We start from the raw sequence: 25,465 nt of genomic DNA on the forward strand, positions 1-25,465 counted from the left end.
GCTCCTGTGCATGTTTTGTTCGCTGTGCCAGCGGGGCCTTGTTGGGGGGTTCCATTCCAATTTCCAACACAAGCTTTTTGTCCCAGAGAGTCAGTGGCTGACCTGCTAGTGCTCTCTGTCCCTAATGAGGCAATTGTCTCTAGGGCAGAAAACTGGGGATGTCTATCTTGTATAAAACAACAAGAGACTCTTTTAATAACTATAGAGAATGTATCACCATCAGATGCCTCTGTATGCTCATCACCAGAAAAACTATGTATCATATTATTGTCATAGAGGCTTTCTAACATGCAAAACTAGTATAATAGAAGAGGGGCCTGAAAGCTGAAGGCTCTGCCCCCCATTCCACTTTTAAATATTGCACAAACCACGGGTTGTTATGACACTATGAAGGTAAGACCTTGTATGACCTTCTATGTTTAATAGAAGATGGTCATATTATGATCAATGCTGCTTAAAACATCAGAACCTGTTGCTATGACTGTCACGGTCCTGGGTCTTTTGACCCAGCGTTTTGAGTTTTAGTATATGTTTAAGCTCTTCAGGTTTTCTAAGTTCATTTTTTATCATGCCTAGGTTGTTCTAGATCTTTGTTATTAGATTCCCCTTGTGTCTTCCACCCCTGTTAAGTCTCCCTTGCCCTTCATGTGTTTCATGTCTGTGTCTTACGTTGTCAAGTTCAGGTTGTCATGTCTGCGTCTTATGTTTCCTGTTTTATTTTGAAGAGGTCTTGTGTTCCTGTGTCTAGTATTACTCTTCCACTGTGACGTCGTTATGTTCATGTGTGTCAGCTGTTTCCCCCATGTGTTCCCACTTCTCTCATTAGCCTCCTGTGTGTATTTAGTCTGTGCCTTCTCATTCAGTCTTTGTCGGATCATCTGCGTTTTCCCTTGCCATGTCCTGCTTTCAGGTTTTCCTCACCACATTGCCATGTTTAGCGTTTCCCTATGTTTTCTACTTGCCAGGGTTCTTCATGTTCTTCAACCTAAACCCCAGTTTAGGTTATTGCTTAGTTTGCATTGTTTTCACCCTTTTATTTTGTACTGTTCTGCCTGCTTTAATAAACAGTTCATCATCAGTTAAGTTTGAGTTTGAGAATGTCTGCACCTGGGTCCTCTCTTCGCACGCCACGCAGTTTGCCTCGGCAAACTATGACAATGACAAAGGGGTAAACACAAATCATTCATACAAAGGCTCATTCACTATCTCCACCCTAAGGTCAAAGTGCAGACTCCTCATAGACTTATATCACCTGTTATATTCTATAGTGATAGTTAGTTAGTGATTAAATTCAAGGACTAAAAATAGCACATACAGGAATGTGCCAGCACATTGCAACATATAATTTTATCTTGTTTATAGTTATGGGCTTGGGACTTTTTAGTTTTATGTTTTGTGAACTTAAAAGACAGACTGTCTCATCTAAACACATTCCAGTCATGACTATACCAGAGATGACGTAATTCTCTACTTTTAAAATAAGCGAAACAGTGGTTGAATAAAGATATGGCATATCTTTGCATTCTTCTGATCTCATAAACTTCAGTTATCAATGTAAAGTTCCAGTCTTTGTTTGTTTTTTTACTTTCATTCCTGCCTTATTAATCCTGTGATTAAGGGAAGTTGTGCCTCACAAAGGACTCAGAGACTCTCAGAGGCTTTGCTCTAGTTGACGCACCTTTGCTGCTCTCTTAAAGCACAAACTTATTTTACAAAAGTCGAGTAGTCATGTTAAATAAACATGATCTCACTATTGACAAAATAAAACAAGCTTTAGGATATTTGCTATAATCAATCACCACGAGCAGGTTTATTTTGTAGGATTTAAAAATAGTGAAAAATGTGGTGCAGATATTGCACTAGGCATTTACAATGCAGGCATGATAGTATATGTTATTACTGAATTAATACTGTTGCTTAGGCAGTTAGTTACTTATTTAGTTATTATCTGGTTGTGTGTTTTTGTTGTCATGCTCCTATTAATATTATTATTACACCTAATATATTATTTTTATGACCGCAGTGTCACACTTCATGAATGATCTACATGCCCTGTGCACCCTCGTAATGTAATTTGTCACACTTTAAATATCTACGATAGGTACTTGAAACTACAGCTTAGTAATGCTTGACCATAACATGGTTAAAAATGACCCTATGTGAACCAGGGAGGTATATATTCAGTGCTAGAGTAAATACATAGAAAAAAATAGAGTAAATACTTAGAGATAGTCATTATGTTTTGGCATGTTTTGTATGAAATGAATCTCGAGAAGCACACCAGACACTGGGTCTGTTTTTGGTTTTAGTTGCAGTCTGCATCCATATGTTAGTGATTGTCAATGGTGCTCTTTGTAGCAGTATCTCTCTCAGTTCTGTCATCTGATCTCTGTTCCCAGAAAACATTGGAGACTGTTTCTAGGTTTCTTTATGTGAGGATTGACAAGTAGTACTATAGGCCTCCACATGAGCACCGCAATCCAAACAGGCACACAAAGCAATGGGCATAAGTGAATGACAGAGGTATTATTTTTTATGCCCAGTGCTTTGTCACTACCTTTTTTGTAAAGACTCTTAGATGGACTGCACAGGTGAAATCTTCAGCAACCACCTTACCTTTTATAGAGCATATGGACGCGCTCAGGTTTTAGTTCTACTTCACATACAGTGTGTTATTTTTCAGTCAGAGTTTGGCAAAATTAAACAATAACATGGATTTTTGTAGGGGTTTAAAATGGATAAGAACATTCTAAGAAAAAGGTGCTACTAATATACAATCAACCTCAAATGAATGAAAAATATTTGTACAGAAAGAATTAAGATGAAGGCAATGTTTTGATGTTCATATTTAAATCACTGCTGCTGTCATTGTATCTGTATTTTGTCTGTGGAAATGGCTTAGATCAAAATACCACCCATTGTTTCATTGAAGTGCATCAAGTGAGAGTGTGGCATTGTTTCATTCCGTTCTCTTTACTTCAGCTAAGCTTCGAAGACTTTGTAACCCTAGCTTTTGTCCTGCCTCCCTTTCTTCTCTTCTCATCTCCTTCTGCATTTCTTTCTTAAACACCCACACTCACACACACATACACACACACACTTTCCCTCTCACTCCTATTATCTCTCTCTTTCCCTCTCAGTAAAGCACTGATGGATCTGCTGGTCGAGCTGTGTAGTCGCTACCACCTGAATCCAGCTCTGCACACTTTGGAGGTTCTGTCTCCTGAGGGCCGGTCTTTGGGCTTCAAGCCCAACGCACTGTTGGGCTCCCTTAACGTGGCCTGTGTGCTTATCAAGGAAAAAGTGTTGGAGGAGAAAGTGGCGCGCAGACCAGCACCCAAAGTGCCAGAGGTGAGTTGCAGTGGATCCTGACACCTTGAGCCACCTCCTCTTTTGTCATATGTGCTTTATATGTTGGACTATACTGTTACAGCATATTTAAAACCTGCAAATGTTTTCTTTTTTATGCCTGGCTTGGATTTGTGTTGTTTTGATTGCACAAAGGGTTATCTCATGTTTTTACAAATCAAATTTGCATTCACTGCAAGTCTTATGTAATGCCTGTCCCTCTCTGCCTTTTATCACTGACCACTGGCAGAAAGCATGGCCAGTGAATCCTGTAAGGGCCATTTCTAAGGTAGGAAGCTGGTTGGTATTAAACTGGCCAGCAAGTCCCTTATTGGAGTTTATAAACTGATTTTAAGTCTAGTGTGCTTTTTCTGCCTTACTGTCTGTCTGGATGTTTTATTCTATTCAGCATCAATCTCTTTCTCTCTGCCTTTTCTTGTCTTCGCCTTCACTCTCCTCCTACCGTTTGAATATTTGATGAGTACCTTACCTTTAGTTACCATGCATTATTTCTCTGCTCTTCTCAGGACTCACTGGCTGCTCTCTCTCCCTTTGACCCCACCTGGCCATAGGCCAGAGGCTGACACTGTTTCAGACAGCACTGTCAGTCATTGGTCTTCTCTGTTTTATCTCACATCTTCTCATTATGTAACCAATTTCAACAGCTCAAATTAAATAGCTTGTTTCGATTGCCAGTGTATTGGATCCACCCAGTAGTCTAATATGTTAGCCCAGGAATAAAGTCTACGGTTATGGAAGATATCGTTCACACTGCTATTGAAATGTGTTTTGTTGATATGAATGGGGTGTTCAAAATGTTAGAAACAAAATTCAGTAAAATGCAAACATTTAAAATTAGTGTAGTACTTATAAAATTGTCAGAAGTAAGGAATCACAATACTTTATTAATCCTTTAGGAAATTATGTAACTAAATTGATTAACTGAACAATAGTTAGCGATAAATAAACTGTTTGTCCTTTCCCGATGCACCAGAAAAACTACACGGAAATGGCTACCAGTAACAAATATGTCAGTTTTGCACCTTATTTTAATATTACATTATACTATCAGTTACCTGTTTTGGTTGCTAATTTGATTATTCTTGGTTAGGAAAAATTGCTTCAGTCACAAAGATGGGAAATTTATTTTTGTCTCCATTTAACCTTCCGATAGTCTCGAGTATTTCAACCATCTATCTAGTGACCATATTAGCAGAAACATTAAAATATACCCATGTCACAGGCTTAAAATACTGTTTATTTTGGAAAACCTATGACCATCAACCTGAACATTTTCATATATAATGGGTAAATTATAACAACTTAGCACCTCTTCCACAATTTGCTGATAAGCTTGGTACAGTCACGAAAGAGGCTGCCAATAGTACTGTGGTAGAATTGTGCTTTCTTTTATTGTTATTTCTTTTTCTTTATTATTGCAGTGTCATCCTCTGTGTGTTCTCCTCTACTTTTTATATTTTTAAACCAAAATATGCTATTGTACATCAATCAGAAATATGACTATATTTAAATATATTTATATATATATGTATAAATATTAGTTAAGTATGTCTTTTAGGCTAGCATATTTTATCAGTCAGTTAACTTTGTTGTATTTTTTCCCTTAACTACATCATCCTTTTTCTTGACTTGATGATTCATCCTTGATTAGCTCTTAATGTCATCCAGCTGTTTGCGTGTCTAATTTTCTCCATCATTTTCCCCTCTGTGTATCAGAAAACTGTGCGATTGATGGTGAACTATCATGGCAACCAGAAGGCCGTAGTACGGGTGAACCCCTTGATATCGCTCCAGGCTCTGATACCAGTCATCTGTGACAAGTGTGAGTTCGACCCTACACGTGTCCTGCTGCTGAAGGATAGCATCAGCCAACGAGAGTTACCGCTGGACAAAACTCTAGCAGAACTCGGGATCAAAGATCTCTACGTACATGATCAGAGGCTAGGTAAGCCTGACCTCATTTCTCTTTGTGAAATATGTCAAATTTCTGTTAGTATTGTTTTCCCAGTAGCACGCAAGATGATACAGATCCTAAGCGATGATACTTTTTTCTTTTGATTCTTTTAATGTGGAAATATTTATTCATTAATCTGTGTAATGCTATAATGGAGAAGCTGCACAATCTCACAGTCAAACGTATATACATATCATATCACACACATATCACTAACCATATTTACATGGCTACAGTCTTTGTAATGGCTACATTGATCAGGAAACAGGAGAAGGAAGACAGGATGGCATTTTTTTTCTCTGGATTTGATTTTTAATAAAAGGTTTTTCCTCTCTGTTTTTCCATCGGTGAACCATGTCGGTCAGGCAAAATTTTATCTGGGGCTTGTATGGGAGGAACGCAGAGGGAAAAGGTGAATGGAAGATAAGAGTTGATAAGAACGTACTACCTTGTGACTGTAAATGTAACAGCAGTCAGCTACCTGTCATAATAAATAAAATAAATAAATAATGATAATGATAAAATGAACTTGAGCGACTTTAAAGTTATTAGGAGTTTACAGAGGTTTCACAGAAATGGAGCTAAGGTCTGTTTTCAGAATCAGAATACGTTATTAATCCCTAAGGAAATTATGTTTACCAAATTATTTCCCAAAGGTTTCTACACAAACTGGAAGACTTGTTGCCACCACAGAAGTTGAAAGAATATATGTTTAAGGCACTACTGACGAGTTACCCCTCTGTTATTTTGTCTGTAGGTACAGGTTAGCATAGACGGGTTAGCATCCTATATTCAGTAGATACATCTGTTATAACTGTCTTTGAGAATAAATCTCAGTTGTTCAATTTTCACATTGTTTAGATAAACTCTTAATCGGGTTCCTTAATAATTGTATTTTGTTTTAGATGTCGCTGAAATGTCTGTGCCATCTATAATGTTGCAAATCTTATATATCTAAGCAGACACAGATTGCCAGATTAGTTTCCTGAATGTGGCTAAAGTCTACAGTACTAGCACCGGTAACCCTCCTTCCTTCCAGGTTAGCGTTCACGCTCCTGTGCTGCATGTGGTTACACATCACTTTGGTTACGTGGTTATATGCCACTTTACTCTGACACCACAGACGTACAACTGCTCATCGTTTTCTTCATCAAAGTACTGTGCAGCCGTGCTGATTTTTGCATCTGTTAGCTGCTTGCTCTCCACCTTGCTCAAATGCACTATGTCTAAAACAGAGAGAAAGAGGGTTGGAGCCCTCTGTCCGTGCTGTAGCCCCAGTTTTTTGCAGGTCGCATAATAACATTAGGTGACTGCTGTTGTAGAAAAAGAGCGTTTAAAATTCTAGGGGACTTGTTAAGCACATACCTAAATCTTACACATTTCACCTCTAACTCCAGTCACTTTAAAGCAAGTGTCTGTACATATATTCAAAATTGTATTAACTTTTTAAAAGATAAAATAATGCTTTGCTCTGCTGAATAAAACTATCTGGTAAACATAGGATGTAACACTTAAGATGATGATGTGAAATTTAAGCAGACAAAGGATGTTAGCGTGGATACTGGTGTGTGCTTTGGCTTGCCCTGCTATTGTCTCACAGTATCTGCTGTTATCCTGTCCATACAACGGCTGAAATAGCGAGCTTTTATGAATCATGTACGGCCTTTGTATTAATACATAATTCATGTAGTATGAAGTTATGGTTGTTTACTGCGCGATTATCCACACCCACTGGTATTTATAGTTAAAGGTTCTCTTGTGATCTCACAGTAAAAACGTGTATTTTATCACTTAAGTGATGTGACAAGGGAACAGTAGAACATTATGTCACTTTTATGGTCAAGCACTCTTGTGCAAGATTTTGGTAATCAACAAGGCCACCCAGTTTCCCTTTAAATGTTTCTTTCTCAGCATTTGGTATGCTAAAAGGTTTTTGGTAAATTGTAGGGTTCGAATCCTTTCCAAATCACCGCGTCATGTTTTCAGTTACATTTTACACAGTCCTACCCTTTTGAACATAGTAGTAATGTAGTTTACTTTCATTATTATGAGGCAATTATACAAATGACTTCCTCTTGTGAATCAGTAGTTACGTAGCGCATCGGCTGTGCTGTGACACAAAAGCACAAGCACAGCCGCTCTGTCATGTAGATGAGTTATCCATTAATGACGTTTGTGTTTTTAAACTTTATCATGTTTTACAGCTTTCCAGCCTAAAATGGCTTCTGCCCCTGCACTTAACTACACAGGTATTAGACGTATATATTGTGTGTCTTAGCGTTGGCACCATTCAAATACATGTGGTTGTTTAACCCAATGTATCGCTGCTTGCTTATTAACCCTGCATTGTTGCTGCATTGGATATTAACCATTAACCAGCCATATTAAAAGAAATCATTTGTTGCTTTATGTACTTTTTTTTAACCTGCGTGAACATCAATGCCTTCAATTTTTAAAGGCTTTATTAATAAATTGGCTTGCTTCTGCCTCGTTTCAGAACCCAAATCATGAGTATTAGCCCTTAAATGTTTGATAGTTAGTTTACCTTCCCTCTCAGTCCTTGAGTCTGTAGTTTTATCACGACACATTCTTACTTACTGCTTAGCTGATTATAAAAGTTGGGTAGAGGTGAACCTGAGGAAAAGCAAAGCTGCAGCTCCCTCTTCTGAGCAAAACTGGAAGGTTAATTTATTGCTTTTAAAACAAAGGTATCTGTTTGGAGTAATATTTAGAGTTGACTGACTGTTAAAAAAAAAACTATTTTTTTCTGTTAACCATATGTTAACCTTTTCGTTAACCTTTGCATGCAGAAAAAACCATGTCTTTCCCTTTTTCTTTCCTCCCTTTCTTTAATTATAAGGTGCTTACATTACTTTCCTCCTGCTCTTGTTTTACTTTTTTAGACTTTGTTCGCTCCAGTACTGGCAGTTTGGACAGACCAGAAAAAAAAGGCCTCCTGGGTATCTTCCAGTTCAACAGGAGGAAATCCAAGGTGAGACTCATTCCTGGGCAATATGCTGTATGTGTGCAGGAAGTATGTCGGAATTATTAAATAAGAAAACAGCATGGACATCATTATAATTCTGCCCTTAGTTTTTGCATTTAATTATTTATACAAGTATCATTAGAAAAATAATAGTGTGAAGTAATTTACAAACTAACCTTTAGCATCATACTTATAGGCCATTCATACTTAACTGATAGCTGAGGCAAGCTAAATGCATGGCTGAATAGTTTGATGCTGCATGTTAGTTGTGCCTTCCGTTTGCAGACAGAGACAACATCTGTGGACATGGATGACTTTGATGATAAAATAATCCAAAACACTGACACACAATCCTGTGTAAGTACGTCTAACAATTTTTACAATGTCCAGAAGGGAAATAAAGCTCTCATCTTAACTTGTTACTGAAGCCGTGCAATCCCATACGGTGTTCCAGTTATTCTGTATAACTGGAACATAATACAGACTGCTTCTATGGACAGACTGCTGTTTGTGCAAACTGGGAACATACCTTGGAGCCAGTGGCTTTTACCTTAAGTTGTGTGCATCATCATTGCTTTATTTTTTTAATATAAGGGATTTTCAAAAAATGTATCAAAATAAACAGGAGGACTTTAGCTTTGAAGCCCTGCGACAGACTGGCGACCTGTCCAGGGTGTACCCCGCCTCTCGCCCTATGACAGCTGGGATAGGCTCCAGCGCCCCGGCGACCCTGAAAAGGATGAGCGGAAGCGAATGGATGGATGGATGGACTTTAGCTTTGAAACAAGCATTAGCAATAGAGCAGCACTGCTAGTACTATGCCATCTGTGTCCTTTGTCATCACCTTTAGTGCTTGATTTTGGATTGCATTTAACATTTTACTGACTTACACAGTTAAGACTATTGAAAGCTTCCTGTTGGTGCCTCGGGGTAAATTGTCCTGCACGAGTTATATGTAGCAGTAGTCATAATAGCAGTAATTTAACATGTCAACAAATACAAGATAAATGTGGATGTAAGTTGCCTTGTTACGTGCAATAAAACTGTCTTTTGACAAGGGCATATGTTGTGCCTGGTATTTGCATGAGTAGATAACAAGGACCCATGGCAAGTTTGTGTTTAAGACCCACAGTCACAGTAATCCATCCATGCCTGTGTCACCAAAGCCCGTCACTTTGGCCGATAATTTATTCGTTTTAATGGAAATTTTTAGTTGTTTCAGCTTTAAAAAGTAGTTCTGCAATAGAAACCCAACATTCCCTTATGACCAACAACTTGATGACACTGCAGGACAACAAAAAAACTTTTAGCAGAAATAAATCTCCTGTAGATCCAGGCTTACAGACAGGAGAAATCTAATACAGAACCAGTTGGGGTGAAGGGAAGTAGAAGGAAAAGACAAAAGAGGACCAGAGAGAGCTGTTAGAATGAAGACCAAGCACAAACTATGGTGCAGAGAGACTAGATTATTTCAATGCAGTAATGTGTGCCGATGTCCTCCAGAGGGCAGTCATTCTATAAGATTAGTCAGCAGACTCTCAAGCATCTGTTCATCACAGGTCTTTATCAGTGCAGTTCATAACACCATTACATTTTCTTTTAAGCAACCATCATCCATCTCTTTACTTCTGCATCTGAGCACTAATTTGGTAGTACGTATCCAATTTGGATACATATACATACATATATATCTAAAATCAGCTCAAATGTTTATATATATATATATATATATATATATATATATATATATATATATATATATATATATATATATATATATATATATGTGTGTGTATACAAATTTGAGCTGATTTTAGAATCTGAATATGATAAACATCAGTAACATAATGTAAAAGATTTTCCTCCAAGATTTCTCTGCAGTATATCCAGATGCACATTTAGACGCTGCATTTAGCAGCACTGAAGCTGTTATAGCTATAACTAAATCAATGGCATTTGATTACATTAGCCTGCCTGCCTCCCTCCTATTCAGTACACTGCTTCTCTAAGCTTGCCCTTGACTCCACCCTTCCAACTTTGTGTCTACTGCTTAATACTGAGCATTATTAACATTATCTTCTTCTTTTCCTTTTCCAGCCAGTCCTCTTTGTCCTTTTTTTATTCTCTTCGTTGTCTTTAATTATTTCTTAAAGATTTTGCATATAGGGATCACAGTGTAATTAAAAGGAAAAAAGTCAGCAGACTATGAATTAAACATCAAAACTGTTATAGACACAGCACAACTCATTTACTTTGCTGAAACACTGAAAAGTATGAAAGACAGTTTTGTTGGATTGATTAATAATTCTTTTTTTTTCTACTGGACTTTAATGCAGCTTTTTTTCCCCCTATGATTGTTTCTCAGCCTGGGCAGTTTTTAGACCACACGCATGCATTTGCACACACCAGAAAACACACACCCACAGAGTGTTATCAACCCAAAGGCATCACATTACCCTACCTTGGCTACATTAGCACTAAAAGCCCAGCCTCTTATCTCTAATTGTTCATTAGGGGCTAAACTACTGTGTGTGTCAGTGTAAGTGTGTGTGGTCATAAAACATTAGCATGGTCAAATAGCGTTATGTCTGGGAAGACCTCATTCTAAAGCAAACTCACTTCTAAAAGTTTTTTTTAAAATATGCAGTATTTATTTGTTCTTAGCTTTTTAGGGAGTGGCATTGCTTAAGTTCCTCTAATACAGTGGTTCTCAAACTTTTTTTGCTAGGCCCCCCTTTGTTTTACAAGAAAAATGTTCGCGCTGGTTGGTTTGGAAACATATTTGGCGATGCTTCATCTCCTGCTTTGCGTTTGTGTGGAAGCCCCGTCAAAAACCTGTCAATTATGCTAGCGGTGTCCAAGCGTTTTTGGTTTTTTTTCATACTGCTCTTAGATCCACTTGCCACTGATCATTGTTCTTTTAGGTTGCATCCTTCTCCCATATGCTCTTCCAATACTTCTCCGTCTCCAGCCTTGGTGACGCTGTTCTTATATTGTTCCCTTGCTATTGAGAGTACACCTTGGATGTGTCCGTGCAGAACAGCTGGTTTATTCTCCTGCCTTCTATCTCTCTGCTATACCTTTTCAAGTGGTTAGCCAAGGCTGTGAGTATTTGCTTGGCAGTTTCTAAGGCGTCAGATATGGGCAGCTTGCTGTTTGCAGTAGGAATTTTCCTTAGTGCTGCATTCACATCTTCTAGTAGACTTTCAGAGGGTACTTCATGTAGTCTTGGTAACCAACTACAGAGGGTCCAGGTTTCCAGTTTCACCATGATCCTCTCGTTCTGGTCAGCTACGCTCGCACTCAGTGCTCCTTCTTCCATCGTACTTGGGGCCTGGTACTCAATCTCGGGTGGAGGTAATATCTCCCGCCTGACTTGTTGTCCTGGCTCTCCCTTGCCATAGCATTTGTGCTATATACCTTATGGATCTCTAGCTGTGAAAGCAGTTCCTTCTACTCAATGTTGGAACACCAAGCTATTAGTTGTTTCTCTGTCAGTCTGCTGGGTATCGAAGGTTCCATAGGTCCCACATCCTAGTCAAGTAACCTCTTCTGCTGGAAACGGAGTAGCATTCCAACAGGGCCCTGTTCTTATTTCCTTCAAGCTCGGGTCCTACCAGAGCACTTGGAGCTTGAGGGTCCTGTGCAGTATCTTAGCTGTTCCTAGGACTGCGCTCTTCTGGACAGAGATCGCAGATGTTGTTCCTGAGATCTGCTGGAGCCACTCGCCTGGCTTGGGAGTCACTGCACCTTGTGCTCCAATTACCACTGGGACCACTGTTGCCTTCACCCTCCACATCTTCTCGAGCTCTTCTCTGAGCCTTTGGTACATCTTCAGCTTCTCGTGTTCCTTCTTCCTGATGTTGCTGTCATTCGGTATCACTACGTCTATCACTACAGCCGTCTTCTTCTGCTTGTCTATCACTACTATGTCCGGTTGGTTAGCCACCATTTTGTCCATCTGTATCTGAAAGTCCCACAGGATCTTAGCTCAGTTATTCTCAACCACCCTAAGAGGCGTCTCCCATTTTGATCTCGTATACTTCTTAATATACAATACAATACAGGTTTATTTGTATAGCACATTTAAAACCAAGGGTATACCAAAGTGCTTCACAATAACACAATAAACAGTTAATGATAACAAAACCAGTAAGTCATTAAAACAAATTAGATTAAATGAAAGACAGAAGCATTAAAAGATAGTAGGGAAAATTCAGAGTATCCAGAAAATGTCAAAATGAATAATGATACAGCAAGTAGTGAGAGGTAAAGTTTAGCATGTATATATATATATGTATATATATATATATATACATACATATATACACACACACACACACACACACACACACACACACACACACACACACACACACACACAATACCTACAACCACGATTACCGACACTAACAAGCTGATCTACAAAACGGCAGCAGTGATCAGTGAGATGCTTGGCTACAAGTTGAACAGCAACAAGAGGCAGTACCCTCCATGGAGAAGGAGGCTAGAGGGCAAGATTAAAGTAGCACGGAGGGAGGTTAGCCAACTAACGGAGTTGCAGAAAGGTGCGACAAAGAAGGTGCATAAGAAATACAGCAAGCTGTCCATACCTGAGGCCTTGGAAACTGCCAAGCAAAGACTCACAGCCTTGGCCAGCCGCTTCAGGAGGTACACCAGAGAGATAGAAGGCAGGAGAATAAACCAGCTGTTCTCCACAGAACCAGCAAAGGTGTACTCTCAGTGGCAAGGGAACAATAATAATAAGAGAACAGCACCACCAAGGCTGGAGACGGAGCAGTACTGGAAGAGCATATGGGAGAAGGACGCAACCCATAACGGCAATGCTCAGTGGCTAGTGGATCTGAGGGCAGACCATAGCGACCTCCCTGAACAGGGTCCAGTAACCATCACAGTGGCAGATATCCAAGAAAGGGTCTCCAGTATGAAGAGTTGGACAGCACCAGGGCCCGACATGGTTCACGTCTACTGGCTAAAGAAGCTGACTGCACTCCACGAGCGTCTGGCAGCACAAATGAACCAGCTGCTAGTTAACGAGAGACACCCGGAATGGCTAACTGAAGGTCGGATGGTCCTGATCCCCAAGGACCCCAAGAAGGGACCGGTCCCCTCCAACTACCGACCAATAACCTGCCTCAGTACTACATGGAAGCTCCTGTCAGGCATCATATCGGCTAAGATGAACAGGCACATGGGTCAATACATGAGCGGGACACAGAAAGGAATTGGCAAGAATACCAGAGGCGCAAAACACCAGCTACTGGTAGACAGAACAGTCAGCCGAGACTGCAAGACCAGACTGACCAACCTGTGCACTGCCTGGATTGATTACAAGAAGGCCTATGACTCAATGCCCCACAGCTGGATACTGGAATGCCTAGAATTGTACAAGATCAATGGGACCCTAAGAGCCTTCATCAGGAACTCAATGGGGATGTGACGTACAACACTAGAGGCCAACTCCAAGCCCATAGCACAAGTCACCATCAAGTGCGGGGTCTACCAAGGAGATGATCTGTCCCCACTGCTGTTCTGCATAGGCCTGAACCCCCTCAGTGAGATCATTAACAAGACTGGCTACAGATACCGACTACGGAACGGAGCAGTTGTCAGCCACCTCCTGTACATGGATGACATCAAGCTGTATGCCAAGAGTGAACAAGACATCGATTCACTGATCCACACTACCAGGCTGTACAGCAGTGACATTGGAATGTCGTTCGGACTGGAGAAGTGTAGTCGGATGGTAACAAAGAGAGGGAAGGTAGTCAGAACTGAGGGGATCAGGTTACCAGAAGGCAACATTGCAGACATAGAGGACAGTTACAAGTACCTGGGGATCCCGCAGGCGAATGGGAACCATGAAGAGGCCGCTAGAAAAGCTGCAACCACCAAGTACCTGCAGAGGGTCAGGCAAGTCCTGAGGAGTCAGCTGAACGGTAAGAACAAGATCCGGGCCATCAACACGTACGCCCTGCCCGTGATCAGGTACCCTGCTGGGGTAATAGGCTGGCCAAAGGAGGAGATAGAAGCCACTGACATAAAGACAAGAAAGCTCCTTACCATGCATGGAGGGTTTCACCCCAAGTCCAGCACCCTGAGGCTGTACGCTAAGCGGAAGGAAGGGGGCCGGGGACTGGTGAGTGTCAGCACCACAGTCCAGGATGAGACAACGAACATCCAAGAATACATTGGGAAGATGGCCCCAACTGACCGAGTGCTCAGTGAATACCTCAGGCAGCAGAAACCCAAGAAAGAGGAGGGAGACGAGGAACCATCATGGAAGGACAGGCCCCTGCACGGTATGTACCACCGGCAGATAGAGGAGGTGGCTGATATCCAGAAATCCTACCAGTGGCTGGACAAAGCTGGACTGAAAGACAGCACAGAGGCACTAATCATGGCAGCACAAGAACAAGCTCTGAGTACAAGATCCATAGAGGCTGGGGTCTATCACACCAGGCAAGACCCCAGGTGCAGGCTGTGTAAAGATGCCCCAGAGACAATCCAGCACATAACAGCAGGGTGCAAGATGCTAGCAGGCAAGGCATACATGGAACGCCATAACCAAGTGGTCGGCATAGTGTACAGGAACATCTGTGCCGAGTATAACCTGGAAGTCCCGAGGTCAAAATGGGAGATGCCCCCAAGGGTGGTGGAGAATGACCGAGCTAAGATCCTGTGGGACTTCCAGATACAGACGGACAAAATGGTGGTGGCTAACCAACCGGACATAGTGGTGGTAGACAAACAGAAGAAGACGGCCGTAGTGATCGATGTAGCGGTTCAGAGCGACAGCAATATCAGGAAGAAGGAACACGAGAAGCTGGAGAAATACCAAGGGCTCAGAGAAGAGCTCGAGAGGATGTGGAGGGTGAAGGTAACGTTGGTCCCCGTGGTAATCGGAGCACTAGGTGCGGTGACTCCCAAGCTAGGCGAGTGGCTCCAGCAGATCCCGGGAATAACATCAGAGATCTCTGTCCAGAAGAGCGCAGTCCTGGGAACAGCTAAGATACTGCGCAGGACCCTCAAGCTCACAGGCCTCTGGTAGAGGACCCGAGCTTGAAGGATAAACTGCCCGCAGGGGCGTGCTGGGTGTTTTTTTTTTATATATATATATATGTATATGTATATGTATATATATATATATATGTATATATGTATATATATAGGGATGGGTATCGTTTAGGTTTTATCCGATACCGGTGCCAAATCGGTACTTTTGAAACGGTGCCGGTGCTTAAACGGTGCTCGAACCGGTGCTTAAAGAATGGAGAACACAAACTTTGTCCAAAAACCTCTCATGTTCAGCTGTTTTTTTTGTAAAAAGATAACAATGTTAGCCTTTTCTGCAGCTATGGGGCATATATGGTATCACTCTTGGCTGGAAGCAGTGCTTAAACAATGAAAAAAAAACAAACTTTGTCCAAAAACCTCTCATGTTTAGCAGTTTCCCTCTTTTTCTTTGGTCATTTTAGCCTTTTTGGCCAGGGTGAAGGGAGTATCTGCCATCAAACAAGAAGACAGCCGCATGTAGCTATGATGATGTTTGCTAGTTCACCTTACATGCATTAATGTAATAACGTGGTTAGCCTACTCAATGTAAATTACACACGAACAACATGAAGCTACTCACGCAGAGAAGAACGGCTGCTGCTGCCATCATCATCAGTCATCATTTCTGCTACACTGGCAGGGCTAGGGGCCAGGACTCTATTCTTCGGGTTTTTGGGGGATGTTGCTCCGGGTCCGATAACTGGCAACCCACCCGACGTGCACGGTGTGAGGTCTCGCAGCAAGCTATCAAATACGGCGCATTTCTCGGCTTTTAAAAAAACCGCTATGCGTCGCCAGCTGTTTAATCGGATTCTTGGTGTTACCTCCTTTGACAGTATCACAGTATCAGCTTAAAGCACTTGTTGCAGGCTGCGGAGTTTGCATATTTTGCTGTGAAGTACAGCCAGACTTTTGACCGCTTCGCCTTGGACATTTTAAATCTGTAGCTCTGCTCTAACAGAACGTACGTACCTGGCCCTGCCTACTATCCTCGGAAACGTAAAATGATTGGCTAGAAGTGTATCACAGCTCAGGAAAAAAAAGCACCGAAATAAAGCACCGAAATGTGCTCTGCTTTTCGGTCTAGTTACTACCGTTTATGTCAGAACCGGTGCCATCATGGCACCGGACACCGGTACCCATCCCTATATATATATATATATGTATGTATGTATGTATGTATGTATGTATATATATATATATATATATATATATATATATATATATATACATACATACATACATACATACATGTATGTATGTATGTATGTATGTATGTATGTATGTATGTATGTATGTATGTATGTATGTATGTATGTATGTATGTATGTATGTATATATATATATATATATATATATATATATATATATATATATATATATGTGTGTGTGTGTGTGTGTGTGTGTGTGTGTGTGTATATATATGTGTGTGTGTGTGTATATATATATGTATTAAATATATGTCAGTAACAAAATGTCAGTAAGTTAATTTCCTGTCCATAAAAACATGAAAGGAATTCCCAGGAGATTCAGTGTGTAAGTCATGATCCTAGTTATACAGAGCTTCAAAAGGTTGACTTTGTGTTACACACTTTGTAATTATAAATGTGCTGTGAACTCCATTTCCCCCCAAAAGAGCTGGAGTACCTTTTGTTCTGTTTTCCTCTCTCACTGTTTCCACACATTTCAGATTGTTTACCACGGTGAAAAGGGTGAAAAAGTCAGGGAGAGTTCATGTGAATTTTCCACTTTGAACATTATATTTTTGTTGAGGTGAAAACATACTTTTGTTTTTGAAGATTCCATATGGGAATCGCATCATTCCTCTCTTCCAGCATTTTTTTTTTATTCTGTCAGCCTCTGTCTGGCATCTCCTCTGCCTCTGCATCACTCTGATGTTACTCCTGTCACAACATAGATGCACAAGTCACACAACACAGCGAACTGTTAAAAATGACAGAACAGGCTTGTGGCACATATTTTTTTATATCTATATATATATATATATATATATATATATATATATATCTATATATATATATATATATATATATATATATATATATATATATATCTAATATATATATATATATATATATATATCTAATATATATATATATATATATAATATGTGTGTGTGTGTGTGTGTGTGTTCTGCTTCAGTTTCAGGTGGTTCTGTGTTAATATTCCCCTTTAAGCCTTCCATTTGTGTTTTTACAGTCATAGACATATTTTTGTATCTATAAAAAGGAAGCTGACACTTTTGAGACTTTATCAAAGGTGTGAGCATCACAGCAGATGCCTTTGTGTCAAAGTAGCTGAAGATAAAACACAGAAAAACATGAAGGTGATTTTCCTGGCCTGGGATTTTATAAAAAATATTCTGCAGTACATCAAAAACGAAAGAAAACCATTAATCAACATATGAACATTACCTCTGAAGTTACAGCAGTTTTATTAGAGACACAGCTAAGCATTTTGCATTTTGCATCATTTTAAAAAGTTTAAATTTGTTCAGTAGCCCATTGAAGGGCAGAAATAAGGTTTTCTTTTCGGAAGTAAGTAAAAGGAAAAAAAAAACATCGGCCGACAGTGCTGTAAATAACGATAGTCTTGTGTGTAACAAGCAAGAAAGAAAAATTGCAGGCATGCTATACTTTCCTTATAGATTTCTTTTTTTCTGAAGCCTTGTTCTTTTCCCATCCTTCCCCACTGTGAGATGTTATAACCTAAGGCCCAATTAATCCTAATGACCTGAACTTTATGCTCCTTTTTGCTCTGCTTTTATGTTGTATCCAGGCATTGTCTGAACTCATCAATTAATCTGCTTTAAAGCACTTTTTGTTTTCTTCGATCATGGGGTTTTGAGCTGTGGTTTTGGTGCTCCTGTTGTTGCAAAGGTCTGTACCAAGCTGAGCCACAGGAAGGTGGAGGTTTTCACGAGCACTTTAGGCCCTCTTTGATCAGAAATCGAAACCCATTTTTGTTTCAATGCTTTGGTCGGGAGCAGCCACCCTTTGAAAATGTGGTCGCACTCTCAATTTGATCAAATGTTGCAATAATTGTCATGACTGAAGAATAGACTGTATTTTCAGAAATGTTCCTGTGCATTGCATTCATAGTCTGTGCACGCGTGCATGTTTTTATTCATTTTGTTTGTGGCTTTCCTAGATGTGGATGTTAAGAATACACGTGTCAGCTTTTACACTAAACATAACCCTTGAAATCAAGATTGTCAGTGAATCAACAGGATATTCTGCTGTCTAATAGTTTTCAAGTTAAGTTTGGATACACGTCATAAATTAAGAAGCAACTGGGTTTCATTACACTTAGTTGTGATTTTTGACCCAAGCAGAGTTCTGCACCATTTTAAATGCTGTGCTAAACATGTTCTTAAACTCCTGTAAGTTTTATCCCCTCATCTCCAAATATGGTCGTTAACATATTAGATGAACCCAGAATGAACTGGATTTAATTTTTGATAAAGACAGCTCTGAGCTGTCCTTGAAAATTTAATGGCAATTTAGCCATCAGTCATTTTTATGCTTACAAGTCAGTGATCATATTTGTTCCTTGCTTTAAACTAATTACAAAAATGTTTTTCAAACTCTTAAATTTGTACATTTTTTCATGTTTCCTCCTCCCATTTGTCAGTCTGATTCCCTCTCCTTTTATTTTTCATGTTACCCACAGGACGTGTCCACAGTATCTGGGTTCTCCAGTGGACCTAATTGGTCCGGCACCTTGGGCCAGTCTCAGTCTGTCGCCAGTATCCCGAGGTTGTCTCCCAAGGCTGAGACCAAGAAGAGGAGGGCCCCACCACCGCCTCCTGCCCCTGCACCCAGGATGGAGCACACTACAGTTGAAAGCTGTCAGGTGAGGAAACAGTTTAACCTGTGCCAGATTTATGTGTGTTGCTCTTTATGTTTGTGTTTCATGACAACGCTTGGACTGGAATTGTGAGTTGTGAAATTGAATCCATATCCTGTGTTTTAAAGCAGTAAGTCGTACCAGGAAACACAAATGAAATTAGTTATTATATAAAGATGCACTGTATATGCACATTACTTAAAAACACAATTTCAACATGATTGGCATCATTTTAATGACACAGCTAATTTTGTGCATCTTATGGAAAATCCGCATCCTAGCAAATACAGTAACTCTCAGCTTTCAGCACTGACCCGATGGAGTATATTTGAAAGCTGCAATCAGTGTGATGCAGAATTTCCTTTAGGTATTCTGACCTCAAAGTCAGGATGACCTGTATTGTCTACAATAAGCAACAACTCCCTGCAGTCTTATTATTCTGTTATGGAGGCATGCTACTAAATGTTGTTTAGCAACCAACATCCTTCTGCCCTCCCTCTGATAATAGGTTTTATTTATTTTAAGGAACCAGTGATCTTAAAGAACATTATTCAGCATCTAAGCATTTAATGGATTTTTGCTTAATTATTTCAAAAAAGAGCAGAGTATGGAGTAGAAAAGTCTTCTGAGAAATAATGTGTGTACTGAAGGGGGCCGCAAATACAATCCTAAAAGATTTGATTCACAGTCTCTTGTTCTCAAAACATTAAATATGCAATAAACAATATTAACTAAAGCACTAAAGACAAAAATACCACATAGCCACGAGAATCAATGTTCATTATTCCACATCCAACTTTGTGTTTACCTCAAGTTAACTTATCAGAAGTCAGCCAAAGCATTCAGCTATCTGTGTCCTTTAGTTGATAATGGCAGAACAACTACAAGAGGACCCTTTGACAAGACATTAATACACCTTCAGTGTCAACTCACCTTCTAAATTGGTGTCCTCTTTATTAGAATAACTGAAACGTAAATATAGATATTTTATATTCCTGTGTTTTGCAGTCCTTTGTGACTCTGAGTCATAGGCTCCTTATAGCTGCTGAGCAGACAGAGATGGTAATTTATCTGTCCACCTGTCAGATTAAGAGTTATGACAGATACCAGGGCTCAAATAACCAGACACCACCCAGACTCACAGGAGAAGCTAGAGTTGGGAAGGTTATCTGAGGACTTGATGGACAGTCTAATAATAGATTTCTTCATTTTTTCCGTATGCCTTCTCTAAACTGTTAGCCTATCACATGTATCGTAATGCAAGGTCCTACTGCGGTGCAGGTCACCTGTCACGTGTCCTTGTTTTTGAATATTTTTGATGTGTTTAGATTGTTTTATCGACAGTTCAGGTGCACACATTTTACAGAGTAAAAACAACACATAAAACTGAGATAGTCACTTAGAAATGAATGAAGGGACTTTAAAGGGTTGTTTGATTAAAAAAACAGACTATGTGTAACGACGCAACAGAAGTGCAAGGAGTCAGGCTTTAGCGCTATGCCTGGCATGTTTGTGCTTCACGAAGGTGACTAAAAAAGATGCCATAGCAGAGAGGCTTCTCAGGACAGTTTCTGAGGGCATATCAGGACACTGGCATTAACGAGCTCTTAGTTCTTGAATATGTGGTCCAACTGCAGATGTTAAATCAGTTTGCATTACATTTAAAAGTTGTACTTTCACATTTACATTAGTTGTTTGAGGGGGTGGGGTGCTAAACTGGGGGGGGGGGGACTTGCAAACTTTTATGTCTGTAGATGAGTTCAAGCTCCAGTGAAAACAGATGTCACACCATAAATTTTATTTGTTGAGCAAATGGCCCAAATAGCTTTGGATAATGCAGAAGTAAACAGTTGTCAAATGTGGGGATTTTTTATATTTTATTTATTTTCATTTTTATTTTGTTTTATTTTTTTTTGTTATATTTTGCTTACTCAGACATGCCGTGAAAATATCTTCTCAGTTCTGCAGCACGTAGTTGACTCTATGACACATGAGATCATGTGAACGTGCATGTTTGATGATGAGGACAACTGGATAGATGATAAACTTTTATTTATCATATATTTGCATGTTGATCATTTATTCTTACCTATGTTTTTAGAATACAAATTATCTTAAAAAAAATGCCAGTGCATTTTATACAGAGCTTGCGTCTTTATGTAAAATAAAAACACAAAATAGGAAAGTGTATTTTTGTCTTTCAGGTTGTTTTTTTTTTAAAAATAATTTTTTTTTAGAAACTGTGGGCATGTACGACTATTAAAATAGAATCCAGAAGTTAATGAATTTCTTTTTAAGAACCCGAGATTCTTTCTTTCAGTCATTGACTTTGTAACAAACATTGGAGAGTTTTTCTGGGACTTTGTTACACAACCAAACAATGACTAACCAGTGAAAAACATCTTTTTTTTTTTTTTGCTTATTTGCTTTTTTTACAGTTACTATCAAAGCTGCACTCTGGGGGGCGGGGGTTCTCAGATGGCTGAAAACTTTCTGACCTTTTCCGTATTTTCCGTAAATTTAACAGAGTCAGCGTTCCGTGCGTTCTTTCTGAGAGTCATAGGCAGTTTTTACAGGACACAGGTCATCTCAGGACAGCTCTCTGTGACAGCTGTCCTCATTATAGAATTCCCTATGCGCCAAACAGGCTTAGGTAGTCAACTAATTATGACTTACAAGACAGTAATTGACACTGGCATTGCAGTATAAGCTATAAGAATGATGAGATTGTTATAATGAAGCTAAGTGGCTTTAAATAGACATCAGAGACCAGAGATCATTATGTGTGGCCATTTGTATCATACAAGCAACATAGTTTGATTAAAATCAATGACAAAATTAGGAGGGTCAGACTCTCTTGATTATTGACTATGGAAATAAAGCATTCTTCACATGAAAGGTCAGAGTGTTGAAAAGCCAGCACCAGTTTACACCCTCTGTGTCTATCCCCAGTGACTGATCAGAGAATGATTAGATGCATATAACATTTAACTCAGTGGTTCCCAGATGTGTTTGCACATGCATGCGCAAACACATCCTTTAACCACACACTCCCATATTTTGCTCCATTGCGCTTTATTTCACACCTCAAACAATTAGTAAACAATTAACTAAATACAAGCAATCTGCAATAAATTACAGGTATTAAAAAAATAAACTACTAACTCTTTTACGCTACGTCCACACCTACATGGGTATTTTTGAAAATGCAGCTGTTTCTATGTGTTTGGACCTTTCGTCCACATGTACGTGTAAACGAGGAATACAGAGGTACTAGAGTCACGTTACGCTGTGCGCCACGTTATTGTTTACATGAGATGAATTGCAGAATGACAGATAGTCAGCTTAACAGTACTTTGTCTCTATCTGCAGGTTTACAGGCTTACATATACACACGCAGTTAATGTCCCTCTATTTACAAAAGCAGAGGCGTCATGGTGTGATCATTTTACGTGTAGTTGTTTTTTTTCTGTGTAATAATATTCAACATTGCTATCAATACATTTTTCAAAAAATGCCTCTCTGTGCAAAATCGGTTTAAAAACATAAACAACTGTGGGATACTGTTTGTCCGGGATTTGAACCGGGGGAACAAATCGTGGCAGGCTCAGCCTGATGTTATTTGTATCCCACTGTAACTTTACTGTATACAGAGCTAACATCTCCAAAGTGTCAGGAGTAGTTAGTCATTACAACTAGTGTTTGTGAACTAAAAATCAAGAATGTGGGATACTGTTTGTCCGTGATTTGAAGAACCCAGCGCTGCTCCCGACGAAGGGAAAACCAATTCTGCAGGGGAGACCTACCTTGGCACTTGTGCAGGTGAAACCAAAGGGAAGATATGCTTCACCATATTTTCTAGTCTTTGGCTTAGAATGAAGTTGGTTTGGAAACATATTCAGCGATGCTTCATCTCCTGCTTTGCATTTGTGTGGGCGCCCCGTCAAAAACCTGTCCATTATGCTAGCAGTGTCCAAGCGTTTTGTTGGGTTTTTTTGTTTTTTTCCTTTTCATACCGCGCCCCCCCTGCAATGGCTCTGCAGGCCCCACACTTTGGGAAGGTCTGATTTAACTGAAGCCCTGTCCCTTGTTTTTCCTTTTTTATAGAGGCCTTAAAACTGAATTGTATGTAATCAGGATAAGTTTTATCTAAACTAGTTTGTATTACTTATATATTATTTGATCTGAATAATGAAGAGCTGTTTCAGAGCTACGCTATTAGCTCAATATATTGATTATGCAACATTTTTAATGAGTCATTACTATGAGCTTAAAAGTTCACTCGGGATACATTGCAGAGAGGTGCCTCTTTTATATGAACTTTGGACGAGTACACTCATTGCCCTGCAAAGATTACAATAGACAAGAGACCAAAGTTTCAGTAAAGCTGTTAGGGAACTAAGCAACACTGGTATAGTCAGTGATTGCTGGTTAATTAAAGTGCAAATTCATGTTTTTGATTATTCTTTTTAATGAAAAGTAGGAATTAAAGCTGGCTGTCAGCATCCAACTCTAGTTGTAACGACGGCAACAGCTATTTTATTATATTATTTTATATTTTTTATTTATATACAGCAATAAAAGTGACACTCTGGGATTGGTGTCACATTTCCAGATGAATGTAAAACAATTCTCTGCTATAGGAGAATTAGATGCTCTTTGATCAGTTAATGACTCCAGCATGGAGGGAAGTTACAGCTTTGTCTTTTTTATTTTCCAGCTCGACAGTCAACAATCTGTGTATGTCTTTACGAGAGACAGACTTAATTGAATTATGTTTTGGAACATCGAGCTCAGAGAAACACAACCTTGTTTGTTTTTTTTTCCAGCAGTGATAGGCAATCTGTTATTGTGGTTTGGGATGAAAGCCGTGTCTGTGTTGCCTCGTGTGACAGAGAAATTGAGAGAAATTCTGAGCTCTCTGCTTCACTGCCCGTAAAAAGGAGATACGTCTTGAATAAACACATTTTTTTGCTGTGTGTACACGAAGAGTTAGGACATTTGAAGTAGAGAGTAAGAGAGGTGATAAAGAGAAGTGAGAAACTTTGGTGAGAGGTTTGCAGAGACAGTCAAAATAAGGTAACATCAGTCTTATATGAGTATTAGGTGTGTGTTTAAGTTGTACAGCATTAACAATGTATTAGCTGTGGGGTCATGTTTCCAAAATGCAGTACAGCATGAACTCTATTTGGCATGTCCTTAGCACCACCCTCACCTTGCAGGAGGACTACACGACAGCTCAGAGGACAGAAATATTATAAAGCGTGGTCGTGTAAGCAGGCTGTCTCTAAATTCAAATGTTTTAAAATATATTACCTACAGCTAGTTTATCTTTCAGTTTTTATGTCTTTTTTCCGCTTATATATTTAATTGTAATAAACATTTTTGGACTTCTGTCACCAAATGATAAAGTGAATTTAATTCGCAGTTCTGCTTGTAGTACTCAGCGGACCAGCTCCATATTAATGGCCCTGCAGTGCCCATAAATTTGGTTTTTGGCATGTATGCATGTACATACCCAGCAGTTTCTTGTTTGCTATTGGATATGTGTGGAGTTCCTGCATGGATTTTTTTGTGTGTTTCTCTTCATTTCTCTCTCTCAAAAGACATGCGAGATCTATTCAAGAACAGGCGAGCAAAACAAAGCAAAATAAAAGAAGGAAAATGTGTTTATTTGGTAAGATATCCTGTGTGCTGTATGGCACCACTGTGTCACTCCACATGCTCTAAAGAAGTTGAGCAAAGAAGGAAAAGAATGTTATACTAGTGACAAAGCAAATACATCATCCAGTATACTATAGATCTGTCATTAACTTTCCTTTGGAGCTGTCAATTTTATTGACGTGTGCTATGGCCAATATAAGCAGGTGTCTGGCTCTAGCTGGACAGTATACATTTTACAAACTTGTTCAGAAAGGCTTTGACGTAGATGTTCAAAGCATGTAACAGAAAACTTGATTTAATCTCAGTCTAAATGTGTCTGACATTTGCACCATCGTCGGTAGTACATTTACATAATTTACAAGTGGAAAAAAAATGTGTATATGAAAAAGTTTAAAAAAATGCAAACATAGAATTAAACTCCTCGAACTTAGCTGACTACATTTTAATTTTACAGCCTTCAGTTTTTACACTCTTTTCCTGTGTCCAGTTCCAAGTTTGTGTTCAAGGGGAAGGCTGTTAACTGTCCCCTCACCTCATGTGTTTAA

General features: G+C 39.4%; 1 protein-coding gene across 10 annotated transcripts in view; it reads left to right on the forward strand.

The window, feature by feature from the left end:
• Nucleotides 1-25,465, forward strand: part of cobl (cordon-bleu WH2 repeat protein) — a 66,274-nt gene that overhangs the window by 12,848 nt on the left and 27,961 nt on the right. For 7 of the 10 annotated variants that reach the window (XM_080897198.1, XM_080897200.1, XM_080897199.1 and 4 more), the window contains exons 3-8: nucleotides 3,141-3,351; nucleotides 5,086-5,314; nucleotides 7,528-7,572; nucleotides 8,227-8,315; nucleotides 8,595-8,666; nucleotides 19,080-19,262. In XM_080897198.1, the coding sequence (XP_080753324.1) occupies nucleotides 3,141-3,351; nucleotides 5,086-5,314; nucleotides 7,528-7,572; nucleotides 8,227-8,315; nucleotides 8,595-8,666; nucleotides 19,080-19,262 (829 nt within the window). The remainder of the gene's footprint in view (nucleotides 1-3,140; nucleotides 3,352-5,085; nucleotides 5,315-7,527; nucleotides 7,573-8,226; nucleotides 8,316-8,594; nucleotides 8,667-19,079; nucleotides 19,263-25,465) is intronic. The other 3 variants (XM_080897205.1, XM_080897206.1, XM_080897207.1) reach the window with 3 other exon arrangements.

This window comes from Rhamphochromis sp. 'chilingali', assembly GCF_963969265.1.
Source record: "Rhamphochromis sp. 'chilingali' genome assembly, chromosome: 11".
In the NCBI taxonomy this organism is placed as follows: domain Eukaryota; kingdom Metazoa; phylum Chordata; class Actinopteri; order Cichliformes; family Cichlidae; genus Rhamphochromis; species Rhamphochromis sp. 'chilingali'.